We start from the raw sequence: 19,130 nt of genomic DNA on the forward strand, positions 1-19,130 counted from the left end.
GGTAAATGCATTGACTTTAGTTTGAATATCAACTGTAATTCAGCAGTTTCTCTTTCCAATCTCCCTTTGAAATTCCTTTGTAAGAGAACTGCTACTCTTAAATCTGCAACAGAATGTCCTGGAAGGTTGAAATGTTCACCCACTGGTTTTTGAATATTGCCCTTTTTGACTACTACAAACAGACTAACACGGCTACCCACAGAAAATACTTGTGAGTCTTGAAGGTGCTCCTGGACTCTTGCCCTTTTCTACTACTGCAGACAGACCAACACGGCTACCCACTGTGAATTACCTGGGAAAGTAATTTGAATTGCACCCTGGGCCTTACTCCCGTGTAAGCACGCCTCGCCTCGCAGGCTGTTAGGAAACGTACTCTCGGAGATCGGGGCGGGCGAGTTTGCTTGGCTCGGTATCCCCCCCCCCCCCCGCGTCGTTCTCTTCTCTTCCCCAGCGGCCTGGGGATCCAGTGGATCTCTCCTCTCCAGCAAGCTCTTCTGTGCGCGCGATCCCCTTGGAGACGCGCCCTCTGGCTAAACCCCCCTAAGCGCCCCTTGCCGGCGTGGCCGCCAGGCTTCCTGGAAAAAAAAAGCCCCGGACAGGAAGAGACGCTGCGAAAAGTGACACGTGGACTTGGGTGTCTCGCAAAAAGGGGAAACTCCTCTCCCAGCTCAAATTACTCGCCAGGTCGGATTCCTCGGGGCTTGGGCCGTGCTAGTGAATCAGTCGAGCTTGGCCTCTTAGGGTTGGTTCCCCTCCCCACGAGCATCCTTGGCAGAGTGGGTCAAGAACAGAGTGGAACATTTCACCCAGTTCTCCCCTGGCTCTGCCACCCTGGTCGATTCAGGGCTAGCGAGGCAAGGGGGTGCTTTGCTGGGCATTGCTGGCACTGGGCGGGGAAAGGGGGAGAGTTTCCAAGTTGGATGGCCTTGAGCCTGGGCGAAAGCGGAGTGCAGGCGTACGGAAGAGATCTCTCTCACCACCAGCAGCAGCCCACGAGATGTGCCCATCACCTTCACCACCACGACAAAGGCACGAAGAAAGATGGATCCCTGGATGCTTTTTGGTCCAGGTAAGACTCAGTGCTTGCACAGGGGACTACCTTTACCTTTTTAAGACTTTGCACCCTGCCTCAGCGGGAGGAGATTCTTTGAGCATGCCTGGGGCAAGCGTTGTGTTCTTTATATTGTCGAAGGCTTTCACGGTCAGAGTTCATTGGTTCTTGTAGGTTATCCGGACTCTGTGACCGTGGTCTTGGTGTTTTCTTTCCTGACAGTTTCGCCAGCAGCTGTGGCAGGCATCTTCAGAGGAGTAACACTGAAGGACAGTGTCTCTTTCCTTATGGTTCAAGGCAGCGTCAAAGCCGGAATTCCAATTAGAATGAATGGGTAGCTCTTTAAAAAGTTGGGTTGGAAGGCTAGGTTTTTTTCCTATATGCAAATGCATTTTCTTGTGCTGGCTCTCCCACTTGATGGAACTAAATTTTCCAGCTCCCCCCCACCCACATTTCCTCAAGTCTCAAGTGTGATTGACTGCCCTTTGTTGCATGACTGGAGATTAGATGAATGACGAACATTGGTGTGAAGCCAGGAAATACAGTGTGCAGCCATGTGTGTGTGTGTGTGTTAAGTGCCGTCAAGTCGCCTCCGACTCATGGCGACCCCATGAATCAATGTCCTCCAAAACGTCCTATCTTTAACAGCCTTGCTCAGGTCTTGCCAACTTGAGGGCTGTGGCTCCCGCTTATAGAATCAATCCATCTCTTGTTGGGTCTTCCTCTTTTCCTGCTGCCTTCAACTTTTCCTAGCATGAGTGTCTTTTCTACTCTTGTCTTCTCATAATGTGACCAAAGTATGACAGCCTCAGTTTAATCATTTTAGCTTCTAGGGTCAGTTCAGGCTTGATTCGATCTAAAACCCAGTTATTTGTTTCTTTGGTGGTCTAGGGTATCCATAACAGTCTCCTCCAACAACACATTTCAAAGGAATCAGCTTTCTTCCTGTCAAATTCCTTCATTGTTCAATGAAGTACATAGTACTGGGGAATACTATGGCATGAATTAACTTGATCTTGGTGGCCAGTGGCACATCCTTACACTTCAGAATCTTTTCTAGCTCCTTCATGGCTGCCCTTCCCAGTCTCAATCGCTTTTTGATTTCTTGGTTGCATTCTCCCTTTTGGTTGATGAAGGAGCCAAGGAACAGAAAATATTGAACAATTTCCATTTCTTCGTTGTCAGCCTTAAAGTTGTACGATCCCGCTGTAGTCATTGGTCCATAGGGTCCACATAACAGAATTCTTGTGGAATCTTCAAGATTTAACAAGTATAGCTAGCATAGGTTTTCCTGGACTCGAGCTCACTTTATCAGATACACAAAATGGGCCAGTCACACAATCTTTCAACCCACCTCACAGAGTTGTGAGGACAGAATAGTGGGGGGAAGGCCAGTTAACGTTGCCTTGAACTCTTTGGAGGAAGGACGGAATAAAACTGTATAGGTCCTCAGCGTGTGTGATATTTAATGCAAACCCGTTGGGCAAAAAAAGCCACAAAATGCAGAGTCCAGCCTGGGACATATCTATTCAAAGCTCAAATGTATGCTAGATGAGAATTGTGATCATTCATTGTGGGACCACAATGCTCGTAATTTTATTGTGTTAATTTTAACACCCATAAAGAAATCTCCGGTATTGACGAAACTCTAAATGAAAAGGATATGAATTTGCCAATCAATCCCAGTTTCCTAGTTTCACTCATGCAGCTCAATCCTGAACAGAATTACACTCTTCTAGGTCCACCCAAGCCAATGGTTTTTAAAGGGTGATAGTATTGTTTAGGATTGCACTATTAGTTGCTTGAATACTGCCACCCAGTGACTGAAAATTGAACTGGGGACTTTAATTCACGACTCATACTCTCAGCCAGCTCAAAGCAGATTATCAGTGCAATTCTATGCAGATGTACTCCAGTCTAAACCCACTGATTTCAGTGGGCTTAGACTGGGGGAACTCAGCAAAGGATCACACTGTATGGGGCTTAGATCTACTCAATGGTGTCGTTACCTTTCTGGAGAGTTCAGTTAATGCAGTCACATTTGGAAAGATTGCACTAGCAATTTTTATTTATTTATTGGCAGTCAGTGCCGAAGTGGTGATTGTGTTAAATGTTCTTTGTATGTCATATGAAAATGCTCAGGCGTTTTGATCTCGGTACCAGTTTGTGTAGTGAAAAGTGCTTTCTCGGTTCCTCTGCTTCATTGGATTTTTGACTGGGCTTTTACTGCAAATACCCCCCCCCCATGTGGTAGTTCTTTGGTAGGGTTGCCAACATTCAGGTGGAGCCTGGAGATCTCCCAGAGTTACAACTGATCTCCAGACTACAGAGATCAGCTCCCCTGGAGAAAATGGATGCTTTGGAGGGTGAACTCTATGGTATCATACCCGACTGAGGTCCATCCCTCCCTAGGGCTGCCAACCTGCAGGTGGTGGCTGGACATCTCCCACTATTACCACTGATCTCCAGGCGACCGAGATCAGTTCCCCTGGAGAAAATGGCCACTTTGGCCATTGGACTCTATGGCGCTGAAGTCCCTCCCCTCCCCAAACCTCGCCCTCCTCAGGCTCCACCCCCAAATCCCAGGAATCTCCCCACCTGGAGTTGGCAACCCTATTCTTTGACTGTGATAAGCTAACATTTGATAAACATTTGAAGTGCCTTCAAAATGGGGGTAGCTTGCAAGTCTGATGCAGAGGCATGTTATTAAATAAATTTTAAATAAATTGTTTTTAAATAATTGTCCTCCCCTACCATCCAGCGTCCTCTTTTGTTTCTGTTTCCTTCAGCCTGCCTTCTCTTAGATTTAAACGCACCTTTCATGAGTCACTTCTCCCCACACACATGCACACAGCAAGGCTAGTCTAAGGTTGTTGCACGTTCGGCATTTTGAGTGGGACTGTTCCATATGGACCGTTCTGTCCATGGTGGGTAGGAAGTAGATGGACCATGCTTGCGTACATTTTCTATGAAGGCATGATTGTGTGGTGTAGTGGTTAAGAGCGATAGTTTGGAGCAGTGGAATCTGATCTGGTGAACTGGATTTGTTTCCCCACTCGTACACACGAAGCCAGCTGGGTGACCTTGGGCTAGTCACACTCTCTCTGCCCCATCTATCTCACCGGGTGTCTGTTGTGGGGAGGGGAAGGGAAGGTGATTGTAAGCCAGTTTGAGTCTCCCTTAAGTGGTAGAGAAAGTCGGCATATAAAAACCAACTCTTCTTCTTCATGTATCCAAACTGAAGTGTGGTCAGGTCTCAGCTGACTCCTGGCGACCCCCATGGGAGTTTCAAGGCAAGAGGCCAACAGAGGTGGTTTGCCATTATCTGTTTCTGTGTAGCAACCCTAATTTCCTTGGTTGTCTTCCATCCAGGGGCCAGCATGGTGTAGTGGTTAAGAGTGGCGGACTCCAGTCTGGAGAACCGGGTTCGATTCCCCACTCCTCCACATGATGCCTGCTGGGTGACCTACCCATTACAATAGGTGAGGGGTCTCAAACCCAGATGCCATTTTGGTCCCCCTATCCACTTAGGCAAGACTCAGAACCTGAGGTCAGCCGTCAGAGAACTCATTCGCCTCAGAAGTGATCTACGCAATCACAATTTTCAACACATACCTTATGCTTTCTACACTGCACAGTTAGCTCACTCTTTGTACAAAAGAAGACGTGGTCTCAAATTTGCCTTAATTCAGAATGTTGTGGAAGATCATTTAGATTTACTGGTGCCTTGCTAGATTCGAGTCCAGGAGCCCCTTAGAGACCAGCAAGATTTTTGGGGTGTGGGCTTTTGAGAGTCAAAACTCTCTTCATCAGATACGAATTGGAATGGAGATCTCTGAGTCCTTATAGCCCAGTCAGAATTGCATGGGATAGAAAGACTTAGAGAGCTCCATTCCAACTCGTATCTGACGAAGGGAGCTTTGACTCTTGAAAGCTCCTACCCCAAAAATCTTATTGGTCTCTAAGGTGCTATTGGTAGGGTTGCCAGGTCCCTTTTCGCCACTGGTTGGAGGTTCTTGGGGCAGAGCCTGAGGAGGGTGGGGCTTGAGGAGGGGAGGGACTTCAATGCCATAGAGTCCAATTGCCTAAGCAGCCATTTTCTCCACGTGAACTGATCTCTATTGGCTGGAGATCAGTTATAACAGCAGGAGATCTCCAGCTAGTACCTGGAAGTTGGCAACCCTAGCTACTGGACTCGAATCTAGGTGTTCTTCTGCAGACCAACACGGCTTCCCTCTGAAATGGGTATCTTGCTGACCTGAAAGTTACGATTCTCGGGGGGAAAAAAGAACTTCACAGGAAGATGCCAGTGCATGACTACCAAACTCAGATGTATCAGTAGGCTTCATTGTATTAAAGAGGGTTTAAAAACACAGGATGCAGGAGACCAGTTTCCCAGCTTTACTGTGCCGTTAAACAAAATTAGGTCACATGCGAGATGTCTGAGTCAGATATCGGAAAGGTGACAAGGGGAAAAAGAGTTCACAGCGTCGGGTGGAGGAGGAGGATCCTGCGTGCACAAGCAGTTACTGTCCTGGAGTGTGTAAGGAAGAAGCAACCTTAGCACCAGGCCCTTGGAGATAAAGGGCCAAGCGATAGGCAGCTAATGTAAATTCTAGTACCTGGAGGTTGGCATGTGTACCATCAAATTTAATGCCAGATACTGGGGATACAAACTTTATAGAAGACACAGACAAAGCCAATTAATGATATTATTTTTTTACTTTATTTTTTACTTAAAATACAAACATGCTTAAAACACTCTTACAGTATTTTATTTAACAGTCTTTGGTAATTGACACCTCGGGAGTGTGTGTGTGTGTGTATGTATGGCTGCCTCGGCCGGCTTGTGGGCCAGATAAGAACTCTCAAGGGGTCAGATTAGAGTTGCCAACCTCCAGGTAGTAGCTGGAGATCTCCCGCTATAACATCTGATCGCCAGCCAACAGCGATCAGTTCACCTGGAGAAAATGTAGGGTTGCCAACCTCCAGGTAGTAGCTGGAGATCTCCCGCTATTACAACTGATCTCCAGCCGATACAGATCAGTTCACCTGGAGAAAATGGCCGCTTTGGCAATTGAACTCTTAAGTCCCTCCCCAAACCCCTAAAACCTCCCTCCAGTGGCAAAGAGGGACCTGGCCATCCTAAGAAAATGGCTGCTTTGGCAATTGGACTCTATGGCATTGAAGTCCCTCCCCTCCCCAAACCTTGCCCTCCTCAGGCTCCGCCCCAAAAATCTCCAGGTATTTCCCAGCCCAGAGCTGGCAACCCTAGGTCAGATCCGGCCCCCTGGCCTAGGGTTGCCAGGTCCCTCTTCACAACTGGTGGGAGTTTTTTTGGGCGGAGCCTGCGGAGGGTGGGGTTTGGGGAGGGGAGGGACTTCAATGCCACAGGGTCCAATGGCCAAAGTGGCCATTTTCCTCCAGCTGAACTGATCTCTATTGGCTGGAGATCAGGTGTAATAGCAGGAGATCTCCAGCTAGTACCTGGTGATTGGCAACCCTACCTGGGCCTTACGTTTGACACCCCTGCCTTAAGGTTTGGGTAGCGTGGCCTGTTTGTCAAAGAAGCTACCAGCCTAAATAAACAGGTCAATGCCCTTCTGGCTTGTCCGTTCCTGGGACAGCTGAGATCAGCACTCCGGGGGCCAGGGGGAGGCTCGAACCATACAGAATCCATTGCACCGCTGTCCTGTGACTCTTTTAGACTGTCCATGAAGGGCACTTGGATAACAGATTTCAAAGGCATGATGCATAAGCTCTGAGCGCATGACCAAGACTTGGCAAATAATCCTTCGGGGGGGGAAAAGATTTTGTCTCCATGTGGCTGGTTAATTGTTAACATATGTTTGTGTGCCGTTGTGTTCAGGCAGGCGGATAGAACCACGAGCCACGTGGAAGAATGTGTTCAGGGATCCCGCGTAGCCAGCGATCTTGAATAAATGAATGGAATGCCAGTGTGTTTTGTCTTTAGACCACCAATGCCCCCCTTTCTATGGTTGCTAACTCTGGGTTAGGAAATTCCTGGAGATTTGGGGGTGGAGCCTGGGGAGGATCAAGGGGAGGGAGTTGAGCAGTACAGTTGCCAGTCTCCAGGGACTAGCTGGAAATCCCCCGCTATTACAACTGGTCTCCAGCCGATAGAGATCAGTTCACCTGGAGAAAATGGCCGCTTTGGTAACTGGACTCTATAGCATTGAAGTCCCTCCTCTCCCCAAACCCCGCCTTCCTCAGGCTCTGCCCTAAAAACCTCCCGCCGGTGATGAAGAAGGACCTGGCAACCCTATTGAGCAGGGATGGGATGTCATAAAGTCAACCCTCCGATGCTACCCAAAAAAATACCCATTTTTTTGCAAATTTCTCTTAGCTGAATGGACTTTCCATTCCACATTAATTTCACTTAAAGCAATGGAACAATTTTGTTCTGCTTCTGCTGCTGGAGATAGGATTGACAACTCCAAAGTGGGAAATTCCTGAAGGTTTGGGGCTGGAGTCTGGGGAGGGCAGGGTAACAGAGGGGAGGGACCTCAGTGGGGTATAACGCCCTAGAGTCCACCTTCCAAAGCAGCCATTTTCTCCAGCAGAACTGATCTCTATAGTATAGAGATCAGTTGTAAATCTGGGAGATGGCCAAGCCTCTCCTGGAAGCTGGGGAACCTAGTTTGGAGAGGGCTTCGGTTGCCAATAACCATGTTTACAGGTGGCACGAGAGAGAGTTTTCTCCCTTCGCCCGGAGCGAAGCCTTCCGAGTCATGCCAAGTTATCGTCAGTGTTGCTGGTTCCTTCACTGCGGGGGCAAACGCGTCAGCTCGGTTTAGAATGACAGGAGAGTGGCAGATCTTTGAAGGCCCGTGACAACGCAGGGAGATCGTCTGGCTCTGACATTGATAGGGCACTGGAAGGTGGAAGCCAGTCGGGCACGGTGAGGCCCCGAAGGAAACCTGCCTAGCCTGCGTTGCCTGCAGTTGTGTGATGTGAATCAGATTGGGTGTAACAAGCATGAAGGATGGCAGGGAGATGCAATAGGCGCATACTCCAAAGGCACAACTGATTTGTGGACTAAAAAGGGTTCGAATCTCAACTCTGCCATCAACTCCGCCAGGGGGCCTTAAGCAAGCCAGCCGCAATCTTCCATTTGGCACTGAATGATACTAACGCTGGCTTGCCCACTTTTTTTTTTTGAAGGGGGGCAAAAGTACAAAATGACACCCCCCCAATATTATACGGATACCGTGGACTGCCAAACAACAACAACAAATCAGTGGGTTACAGATCAATTCAAGCCTGGACTGACCCTAGAAGCTAAACTGACTAAACTGAGGCTGTCGTACTTTGGCCACATTATGAGAAGACAAAAGAGTCACTGGGAAAGACAGCCATGCTTGGAAAAGTTGAGGGCAGCAGGAAAAGAGGAAGACCCAACAAGGGATGGATTGACTCTATAAAGGAAGCCATGGCCCTCAATTTGCAAGACCTGAGCTGAGGCTGTTGGAGATCTCCTGCTATTACAACTGATCTCCAGCCAATAGAGATCAGTTCACCTGGAGAAAATGGCCGCTTTGGCAATTGGACTCTATGGCATTGAAGGCCCTCCCCTCACCAAACCCTGCCCTCCTCAGGCTCTACCCCCAAAACCTCCCGCTGGTGGTGGAGAGGGATCTGGCAACCCTACATGATGGGACCATATGGTACCTCTGAATGCAAACCACCTCTGACCATGTCTGCTTTGAAAGCCCCAGGGGGACGCCATAAGTCGGCTGTGACTTGAAGGTACTTTATACACACAGAAACACATGAAGCTGCCTTATACTGAATCAGATCCTTGGTCCATCAGAGTCAGTATTGTCTACTCAGACCGGCAGCAGCTCTCCAAGGTCTCAGGCAGAGGTCTTTCACACCCCCTACTCGCCTAGTCCCTTTAACTGGAGATGCCGGGGATTGAACCTGGGATCTTCTGCATGCCAAGCAGAGCCTCTGCCACTGAGCCACGGCCCCTCCCACACAGGAATCTGGAAGACTTGCCCAATTTCTAATGCCTTTATTTTTAATTTTTTACATTTTTATTCTTTTCTTGACTTTTCTTGCAGGCCCGAGTCTCGAATCTGGACTGTGATGCTGCTGCTTGGCACCTGCTTGCTGTACTGTGCGAGGGTTGCTATGCCCATCTGCGTGGTTGCCATGAGCACTCACTTTGACTGGGACAAGAAACAGTCGGGCCTGGTTCTCAGCAGCTTTTTCTGGGGCTACTGTTTAACCCAGGTCGTCGGAGGGCACCTGAGCGACCGGTATGAACACCACAGCATTGCCAAACGCCATCACCACCTTGGTGCTGAAATCAGTATTTTCAATTTCACCACCCAGACTGCGAAAGTATTTAGTTAATTATTTGCAGTATTGATAGTGTGAAAACCTTGCTTTGGGTCCCAATCGGGGAGAACAGCAGGATATAATTTTTTAGAAGAAGAGGAGGAGAACGCATAGTTAAATTGTGGAACTCCCTGCCCCAGGATATGGTGATGGCTGCCAATTTGGAAGGATTTATGAGGGGAGTGGACATGTTCATGGAGGAGAGGGGTATTTATGGATACTAGTTAAAATGGATACTAGTCATGATGCATACCTATTCTCTCCAGGATCAGAGGAGCATGCCAAATATATTAGGTGCTGTGAAATACAGGCAGGACGGTGCTTGTTTGTGGCTTCCTAGAGGCACCTGATTGACCACTGTGTGAACAGACTGCTGGACTTGATGGACCTTGGTCTGATCCAGTATTGCTTTTCTTATGTCCTTATGCTGGTGTAGTGGTCAAGCGTAGTGCAGAGGTTAAGAGCCGTGGTTTGGAGTGGTGGACTCTGATTTGGAGAACCGGATTTGATTCCCTACTCCTCCGCATGAGCGGCGGAGGCTAATCTGGTGAACTGGATTGGTTTCCCCACTCCTCCACATAAAGCTAGCTGGGTGATCTTGAGCTAGTCACAGCTTTCTTAGAGCTCTCTCAGCCCCACCTACCCCACAGTTGTGGGGAGAGGAAAGGAAGGCGATTGTAAGCCGGTTTGATTCTTCCTTAAGTGGTAGAGAAAGTCGGCATATAAAAACCAACTCCTCTTCCTCTTCTTCTAAAAACATAATGCTGATTGTTGTGACATATATGCAGGATGTCTTAGGACATAACATGGCTCCCAAGGTTCACATGAGAAAACCCCAGCCTATGCTTGCCCATTGTCCACTTGGAGGAAAAATTCAAGCCACATCTAATGCTCTTTTTGTTTTTGAGGAACTGCTTCCTGCATCCAGAACCGACTCAGATGAGTGGGAAGCCCCCCTTTGTGGGTGGACCCTGATTCTCTTCTGTCTTCTAGGATAGGAGGAGAGAAAGTCCTTCTCCTCTCTGCGACTGCCTGGGGATCCATTACAGCCCTCACCCCTCTGCTCATCTATCTCAGCTCCACCCACCTCATTCTTATGACCATCTCCCGGTTCCTCGTGGGGCTCTTGCAAGGTAAGCAAATCTGCTTACAGTTTTGACTCTTAGGGCTAAATGCTTAGGGCTGTTTAGCTTGGAAAGAAGGCGGTCAAGGAGAGACATGATAGAGGTCTATAAATTTTTGCATGGTATGGAGAGAGTGTACAGGGAGAAGCTTTTCTCCCTCTCTCATAATATTAGAATGCGGGGTCGTCTACTGAAGCTGGAGGGTGAAAGATTCAAAACAGATCAAAGGAAGTATTTCTTCACACAACTCATAGTTAAATTATGGAACTCCCTGCCCCAGGATGTGGTGATGGCTGCCACCTTGGAAGGCTTTAAGAGGGGAGTGGACATGTTCATGGAGGAGAGGGCTAACCATGGCTACTAGTCAAAATGGATACTAGTCATGATGCACATCTATTCTCTCTAGTATCAGAGGAGCAGGCCTATTATATTGGGTAGAACACAGGCAGGGCAATGCTGCTGCAGTTGTCTTGTTTGTGGGCCTTCTAGAGGCACTTGGTTGGCCACTGCTGGATTTGATGGACCTTGGTCTGATCCAGCATGGCCTCTCTTATGTTCTTGACTCCCAAGGGATGGGGACAGGAGGCTGGTACATTGATGGTGGAGAAGAACTCTTGGGTGCCAACGACAGGGTGAAGGAGATGCCAGGGGGTTTCGGGTGGGGCTCTTCCCAACGCAGCCAATGTCTAAAAATTCAGAACGAAGATCAACCATTGATCATGTTATGATACCAATTGATTTGCACACACCCATTCAATTGGTGTGTGTATCAATGCAGCCATGTGCCAATTTTTTGTGCGCTCTCAAACCTTTTTTCCAAACTGATCTTGTAGCATTCAACAATAATAAAATCAGTCTATACGTTTCCTGACTGTGTTATGACCAATGAAGGTGAAATGATTGGAGTTAGAGCACATTTGGCCATCTTCCCTAGCAGAAAGAACAACCCAATGCCTCTCACTGACTTTGTTTATATACTGAAATTGCTTTTTGCTCCATTTTTTCAAAATGAATTTGCCAAGTGGCTTCCCATGAAAAGCAAAATGAATGTTTTTTTACAGTGCAATCAAAAACATACTAAAACAACAAATTGCCACAAATAAGCCATTAAAACCAAAAGAAACAGTATGTTCACAATAATTGCAGATGTTACAGGGAATGTTGTCAGCACAAGAATGTTCACAAACAGTACAACTTCTGTAGAAAATCAGTACGGTAATGCAGTCCTATGCAGACTATGGGCTTAGACTGGAGAAACTCTGCATAGGATTGCACTGAAATGTCCGTTTGCCTCTGAGGGAAGCCTTAAGAGAGATCCTACGACCGAAAAGCGTTGTATGATGCTTGAAGTCCCTACCCGCAATCCCTTGCAGATTTTTTCTCCTTTTTTTATTAGGGGTTTTCTTTCCTGCCCTAGCCAGCTTGTTTTCCCAGAAGGTGCGGGAAAGTGAAAGAGCGTTCACCTATAGCACAGTGGGAACAGGATCTCAAGTTGGGTAAGTTTCTTCGAGCATATAGCATGACTGTAAAGATATATGGGACTAATTCTACTTGAGCTGTGTTTTCTTTCTGAGGCTGCCCTTGACCCAGTTAATAGGAATAATTATTGGTTTTCTTTGGGCCTAACCACACCTTTTCCCCAGGGATGCCCTAGGATCAGGTGGAGAGGTATGTTTTGAAATTCTGTGCATCTCAAGCGTGTGGACCTTTATTTGGATGGTGCCCAGAGAGAAGGGGCTTAGCCCTATCCCCTTAGTATGGTTGCTAATCTCTAGGTGAACTGATCTCTGTCTGCTTGAGATCAGTTGTAATAGCAGGAGATCTCTAGCTAGTACCTAGAGGTTGGCAAGCCCATGGGGAGGGTTGTGATGTGCCCCAGTAGACAAAATAAATCCCTCTCCTGAATCATCTTTTCCAATTTGGAAGATTGTGGGGGGGGGGATTCACGCCGATCAATGACAGCACCCTTGTGGCTTGACAATCAGTTATGAAACTACTTCAAAAAGAAAAGGTTCAAGGTAGGATAGTTTTCAAGGTAAACATCATAAATGACCTAGCTGTATCTGAAGAAGTGAGATGTGGCTCACGAAAGCTCATAACCCTGCCGGAAATTTGTGTCAGTCTTTAAGGCGCTACCGGACTCGTGCTCTTTTTCTACTAATCATAAACAGAACAACTTTATAACCACTGGTATGACTGGATAATGTGCTATGAGCACAGCAACATTTACAGAGACAGGAAAGGGCACTCAGAACAAAGGTAAATCCTAACAAATGGTACCCGCTAACACAAAGAAAAGAGAACGTTCAACATGTTAACTTAAAGAGGCGCAGGTCTGCTTCTTCCATATATACTCTTCAATGGCTCCTGGTGCTAATATTGTTGATGCTTTATTTCTTGCTTGGGCCTGCAAAGAAATTAGCAGTTTGCTCAGTTCACGTTCAAGCCTTCTCTCTTCTTAGGGTTGCCAGGTCCCTCTTCACCACCGGCGGGAGGTTTTTGGGGCGGAGCCTGAGGAGGGTGGGGTTTAGGGAGGGGAGGGACTTCAACGCCATAGAGTCCAATGGCCAAAGGGGCCATTTTCTCCAGGTGAACTGATCTCTATCGGCTGGAGATCAGTTGTAATAACAGGAGATCCCCAGCTAGCACCTGGAGGTTGGCAACCTTATCTCTTCTGCTGCAGGCCAAGCTAATTGAGGGGGTGGGACTCTAACAGTGGCCAGTACAGGAGTAGTTTTAGCGATTGATGACACTCTTTGATGTTTGGCTCCCTGGGCCTGCATTCTAAACCTTTTAATAAAAATAAAATAATACGTTAAAGATAAGGTGGGCAAACTCCAGGTGATGGCTGGAGATCTCCTGAGATTACAACTGATCTCCAGGTGGCAGAGATTAGTTCCCTGGGAGGAAACGGCAGCTTTGGAGGGTAGACTGTATGGCAATATACCCCAACCCAGTCCTCTTTAGGCTCCACCTGACTCAGGTCAATTATAGAATCATAGAATCATAGAGTTGGAAGGGACCTCCGGGGTCATCTAGTCCAACCTCCTGCACAATGCAGGAAATTCACAACTACCCCCACACCCACAGTGACCCCTACTCCATACCCAGAAGATGGCCAAGATGCCCTCCCTCTCATGATCTGCTTAAGGTCATAGAATCAGCATTGCTGACAGATGGCCATCTAGCCTCTTCTTAAAAACCTCCAGGGAAGGAGAGCTCACCCACCTCCCGAGGAAGCCTGTTCCACTGAGGAACTGCTCTAACTATTGGAAAATTCTTGCTAGTGTCTAGATGGAAACTCTTCTGATTTAATTTCAACCCTTTGGTTCTGGTCCAACCTTCCGGGGCAACAGAGAACAACTCGGCACCCTCCTCTATATGGCAGCCCTTCAATAATTCTGGGAAGCCCCCAGCCCCATCTGGACGTTGACAACCTTACATTTACTCCTCGTATTGGGGGGGGGGGGGAGAGCCCTGACCTGGATGGCCCAGGCTAGCCTGATCTCGTCAGATCTCAGAAGCTAAGCAGGGTCAGCCCTGGTTAGTATTTGGATGGGAGACCACCAAGGAAGACCAGGGGTGCTGTGCAGAGGAAGGCACTGGCAAACCACCTCTGTTAGTCTCTTGCCGTGAAAACCGCAAAAAGGGGTCGCCATTAGTCGGCTGCGACTTGACGGCACTTTACACACACACACATTGGGGGGGTGGAGGGGAAACCCAAGCCCAAACTGATTTCATTCATTCTTTCTTTCCTCTGCACTGTGTGCTTAAGGTGGTGTACAACCACACAAAGTCACAGTAAAACGAACTTGAATTGTGCTTCCCTCCCACAAAGCCAACATGAGCAAATAATTCAGTCTCGTTATTGTGAGTGAACGTGTATGCCCCTCCCCAGTCAGTCTCTCTCTCTGGCCTCTTCCCCAGTTCTGTGTTGGATGACAGAATGATAAGCACACAGTCTGAAATCTTTCTTTCCTTCCAGGACACTGGTGATGGGTGGAGCAGGATCCGTCCTCTTGGAGTGGTACGGGTGGGAAAGCGTCTTCTACTTCTCAGGCCTGCTCACGCTGCTCTGGGTTTACTGCATGTGCAAATACCTCTTCCATGAAAAAGGTGTGTCATGCTTTTCCTGCCAAGGGTTGCCAACCTGCAGGTACTATTACAAGCAAAACAATTGCCTGTGCCAGAATTAAGATAAGAGAATGGCAGCACAAGGCCTCAAAAATAATAAGGTAAAATTCCAAAATGCATATAGTTAGACATTCATTTCCTGCTAACTGGAAAATGACAGTGCAGATATATATACAATGAAACAACAACATATGGAGTGCAGTTATATACAGTGAAGCACAATTGCATATATGCAGAAACAGAGGCCAATAACCTCAAAGTACGAGAATGCCCCACCCGCAAGTTCAAACGGCATCAAAGACCCAATGCAGAAAGAGTTAAATCAGGGGTGGAAAACATAGCCCAAAATGCCCGAAGGCAAAGGTCCAGAATACTTGCAGCTGGAGTACGTGCGGCTAGTCATACACCCACGTTTTGAAAGGCTTCTTCAGGTCGATATAATATTCGAACTGACCGGTGACACTTCAGAACAAATTGTATTTTGTGTGTCCGGTAAGGACCGTCATGCTAGGGTAAATGCGTCCTGAATACAAATTGTAAATTTGCACATGGTTTCCTCCTTCGCATAGTTTCTTCGACCACTTAAGGGAGACTCAAACCAGTTTACAATCGCCTTCCCTTCCCCTCCCTACAACAGACACCAAGTGAGGTGGGTGGGGCTGAGAGAGCTCTGAGAGAGCTGTGACTAGCCCAAGGTCACCCAGCTGGCTTCATGTGGAGGAGTGGGGAAACAAACCCAGTTCACCAGATTAGCCTCCGCCGCTCATGTGGAGGAGTGGGGAATCGAACCCGATTCTCCAGATCAGACTCCACTGCTCCAAACCACCACTCTTAACCACTACACCACGCTGGCTCTCTTTTGTTTCCTGTGTGCAGAACTCATCATCCCATTGGAAGACTTAGCCAAGGGCCTCTCCTTACCGAAACAGTCCAAAGTGCCTTGGAGACAGTTATTTAAAAAGGCCCCTGTGTGGTAAGTTGCTGACATGGGCCCACCTCCAGTTTTCCCATTTCTTGACTTCAACAAATCTGTTTTCATTGCCTTGTGCATTTTGCCTCTTTATAACACTGATTGCAGATGGTGGTGAGAAATTCAAAGGCTCTGACAGCTGTCTCAGAATCCTTGAGACCCTTTTCTTTTCTTTTTAAAGAGTAAGTTTCTAGCCCTCATGGTGACTCCAGAACACTTCAAACAACTAGGTAGAAGATTGTTTCCCAAGGGACTGTTCCATTAACAGTGGCACTTGCCCCTGATGCAAAGAGCACAGCAGCAAGAAAAGCACCACCATTACTTGACCAGGTAGGGCTGCCAACCTCCAGGTGAGGCTTGGAGAGCTCCCAGAATCACAGCTGATCTCCAGACTACAGAGATGAGTGCCTCTGAAGAACATGGCTGCTTGGGAGGGTGGACTCTATGGCATTATACCCTGCTGAGGTCCCCTCCCCAAACCCTGCCCTCAAAATCTCCAGGATTTTCACAACCTGGAGTTGGCAACCCTAGGAACAGGGCTGTGAGATCATTCCCAGGGATTAGGATTGCCAACCTCCAGGTGGTTAGCAAAACAAGAAAAAAGAGGGCACCTCCGTGCTAATACCGTTAGGTTTGGAAACTGGCACGGGAAAACTTCAGTACAATGATACAAAATATGTGTATTGTGTTTCAAGACATTTCAACAAGTACAATGGACTACAAAAAGTGACAATAAACAATATATATACAAAATATACCAAACGTGTTTTGTATATTTTGTATATATATTGTTTATTGTTACTTTTTGTAGTCCATTGTACTTGTTGAAATGTCTTGAAACACAATACACATATTTTGTATCATTGTACTGAAGTTTTCCCGTGCCAGTTTCCAAACCTCCAGGTGGTGGCTGGAGATCTCCCACTATTACAGCTGATCTCCAGGTGACAGAGATCAGTTCACTTGGAGAAAATGGCTGCTCTGAAAGGTGGACTCTATGGCATTATATATGCCCCATTGAAGTCCCTCCCCTCTCCAAACCCCACCCACCTCAGGCTCCACCCCCAAAATCTCCAGGTATTTCCCAACCTGGAGCTGGCAACCCTACCAGTGATAGTAAAAGCTCCAACGTTATGGGGCAGATATTGCATTCTCTGAACGGGGGGGGGTGTTGTTAATTTATATTTGGTTTAATACTGAAAATGTTTTTAACTGATTTGTAAGCCGCTTTGAACTACAAGGCAAAGCAGTATATAAGTGTGTTAATAAACGATATGCCCTTGTCTCATCAGTCATTTCCCTCTAGCTTTACACTGCTAACCTGCCCGGTGTAATGATTCACTCTCCCATTGTGTACCTTCAGGGCTGTCATAGTAGCTCAGCTCTGTGCGGCCAGCACCTTCTTCACCCTGCTCTCCTGGCTGCCCACTTTCTTCAAGGAAACGTTCCCTGATTCGAAAGTAAGTGCACTTTGCTTCAGAGAGGAGGGAAGTAAAAGACAAACCCCAGGAACCACAGCGGGGTCCCCAAAGCATCAGTATGGCTCCCTGCTTATATTTAGAGACCAGAGAGCAACCGGGAAGCCCTGTCTGTCCTTTTAAAGGTTTTCTGGGCAGAGAAGAGGCATCCGCTGTGTATCCTGCCTGTTTCTTCACCAACCCCCTCACCCATGTCTTTGATGTTTTGTAAGCCACTTTGAGCTCTGTGTTCCAGAAGAAAAGTGGCATATAAATAGGCTAAATACTTAAATAAATAATATTCCCCTCTCTTGGGGAAAAAGTATTCCTGCCTTGACAAGCAGAGGAAGAAGAAAAGTTGGTTTTTATACCCTGATTTTCTCAAACTTTAAGGAATCTCAAAGCAGCTTACAATCACCTTCCTTCCTCCCCCAGAACAGGCGCCTTGTGAGGTAGCTGGGGCTGAGAGAGTTCAAGGAAAACTGTGACTAGCCCAAGGTCACCCATCAGGCTTCATGTGGAGGAGTGGGGAAACCAACCCGGTTCTCCAGATTAGAGTCTGCCACTCATGTAGAGGAGTGGGGAATTTAACCCGGTTCTCCAGTTTAGAGTCCACTGCTCTTAACCACTACGCCAAGCTTGCTAGGATAGGTGATGAATAGAATGATTGATTCATTGATTGATTCATTGATTGATTGATTCATTCATTTACTAATTTCAAATATTCCCACAGTGATAGAAAGCACAAACTAAAAAGACCTTCCAAGGGAAAAAGCACAGTTGGAGTGCCTTCAAAACCGCTTCCTCTGTGTGCTGATTTCTCTGATTGAGGTGTTGGGCCTTAATTTCTGGGGTTTAAAGAGGAGGAAATGTTCTGGATACATACAAACAACACTGGTTTATGGCTGCGTCAGTTTCAACGCACGCTTGGATGCTTATACAAACCCACTTCTTAATCGAATACGTAGCCCACCACGGAAGTGTTGGTGATGCCGCCAGACAGAGCAGCCGATTAAGTATTAGTTACATTTAATGTTTTTCAGAAGAAGGTTTTTCTACCCCTTGTAAGTTGCTTAATCGATGCAGATCACCTAGGAAGGTAAAAGCTGGAAAAAGGTAATCTTTGGGGAAAAGGCTGAATGTGGTAAAACTGCGCCACCTACTGATCAAACATGCACAATACAAGTGAACTCTTGAATCAATCAGCTAGATTGGAGTCCAGTAGGACTCCACAGACGAACAAGGTTTTCGGGATATAAACTTTCGAGAGTCAAAGCTCCCTTTGACAGATACCTATCTTGTATAAATCAGTTCTGAGACTTGGTACTGGGGCGTACCTTGCTCAGGATGGCCCGTGATGTCCTGATTTCCTCAGATCTCAGAGGCTAAGTAGGGTCAGCCCTGCTTAGTTCTTGGATGGGAAACCACCAAGGATGTCTAGGTTGCTACGCAGAGGCAGGCAATAGCAAACCATTTCTGAACATCTCTAGCCTTGAAAACCCCATGGGGTCGCCATAGGTCCGCTGCAATTTGAATGGACTTTCCACCATCAACCCTGGGACTTGGTCTGCTTCACTGTCTTCCTTGAGTCAAAGAAAAGGTAACAAAATTGGTATTATTGCAAATCACAAATAGCTTGTTTATATTGTATGGGTCACTGGGGGTGTGTGGGGGAGGTAGTCCGGAATTTCCTGCATTGTGCAGGGGGTTGGACTAGATGACCCTGGTGGTCCCTTCCAACTCTATGATTCTATGATTGAAATAAGAGGCAGCATTACATATTTTTATTTATTTATTTTATTCAATTTTTATCTTGCCCTCCTTGGCCAAAACCAGGCTCAGGGCGGGTAACAACAATAAAACCCATACATCAAGCAATATAAATATCAGTAAAGCATTTAAAACAATAAAAGCATTATAACAGTCACCTAGAATTATTAAACCACTAGTAAAGCAGAACCAGAAACAAACCATGCAGACCCTGCAAACCATAAACCTTGAGAATGAAACTGGGTTGAAGAGATATG

The 19,130-nt window shown here is 47.0% G+C and overlaps 1 protein-coding gene across 1 annotated transcript in view; it reads left to right on the top strand.

Moving 5' to 3' along the window:
• Window positions 1-920: 920 nt before the first annotated feature.
• SLC17A9 (solute carrier family 17 member 9) overlaps window positions 921-19,130 on the top strand; it is a 30,483-nt gene continuing 12,273 nt past the window's right edge. The window contains exons 1-7 of the mRNA XM_056845380.1: window positions 921-1,069; window positions 9,139-9,336; window positions 10,412-10,551; window positions 11,939-12,038; window positions 14,528-14,658; window positions 15,553-15,649; window positions 17,010-17,106. Coding sequence (XP_056701358.1) covers window positions 921-1,069; window positions 9,139-9,336; window positions 10,412-10,551; window positions 11,939-12,038; window positions 14,528-14,658; window positions 15,553-15,649; window positions 17,010-17,106 — 912 coding nt within the window. The remainder of the gene's footprint in view (window positions 1,070-9,138; window positions 9,337-10,411; window positions 10,552-11,938; window positions 12,039-14,527; window positions 14,659-15,552; window positions 15,650-17,009; window positions 17,107-19,130) is intronic.

Source organism: Euleptes europaea, chromosome 2 (genome assembly GCF_029931775.1).
Source record: "Euleptes europaea isolate rEulEur1 chromosome 2, rEulEur1.hap1, whole genome shotgun sequence".
NCBI classification, from domain to species: domain Eukaryota; kingdom Metazoa; phylum Chordata; class Lepidosauria; order Squamata; family Sphaerodactylidae; genus Euleptes; species Euleptes europaea.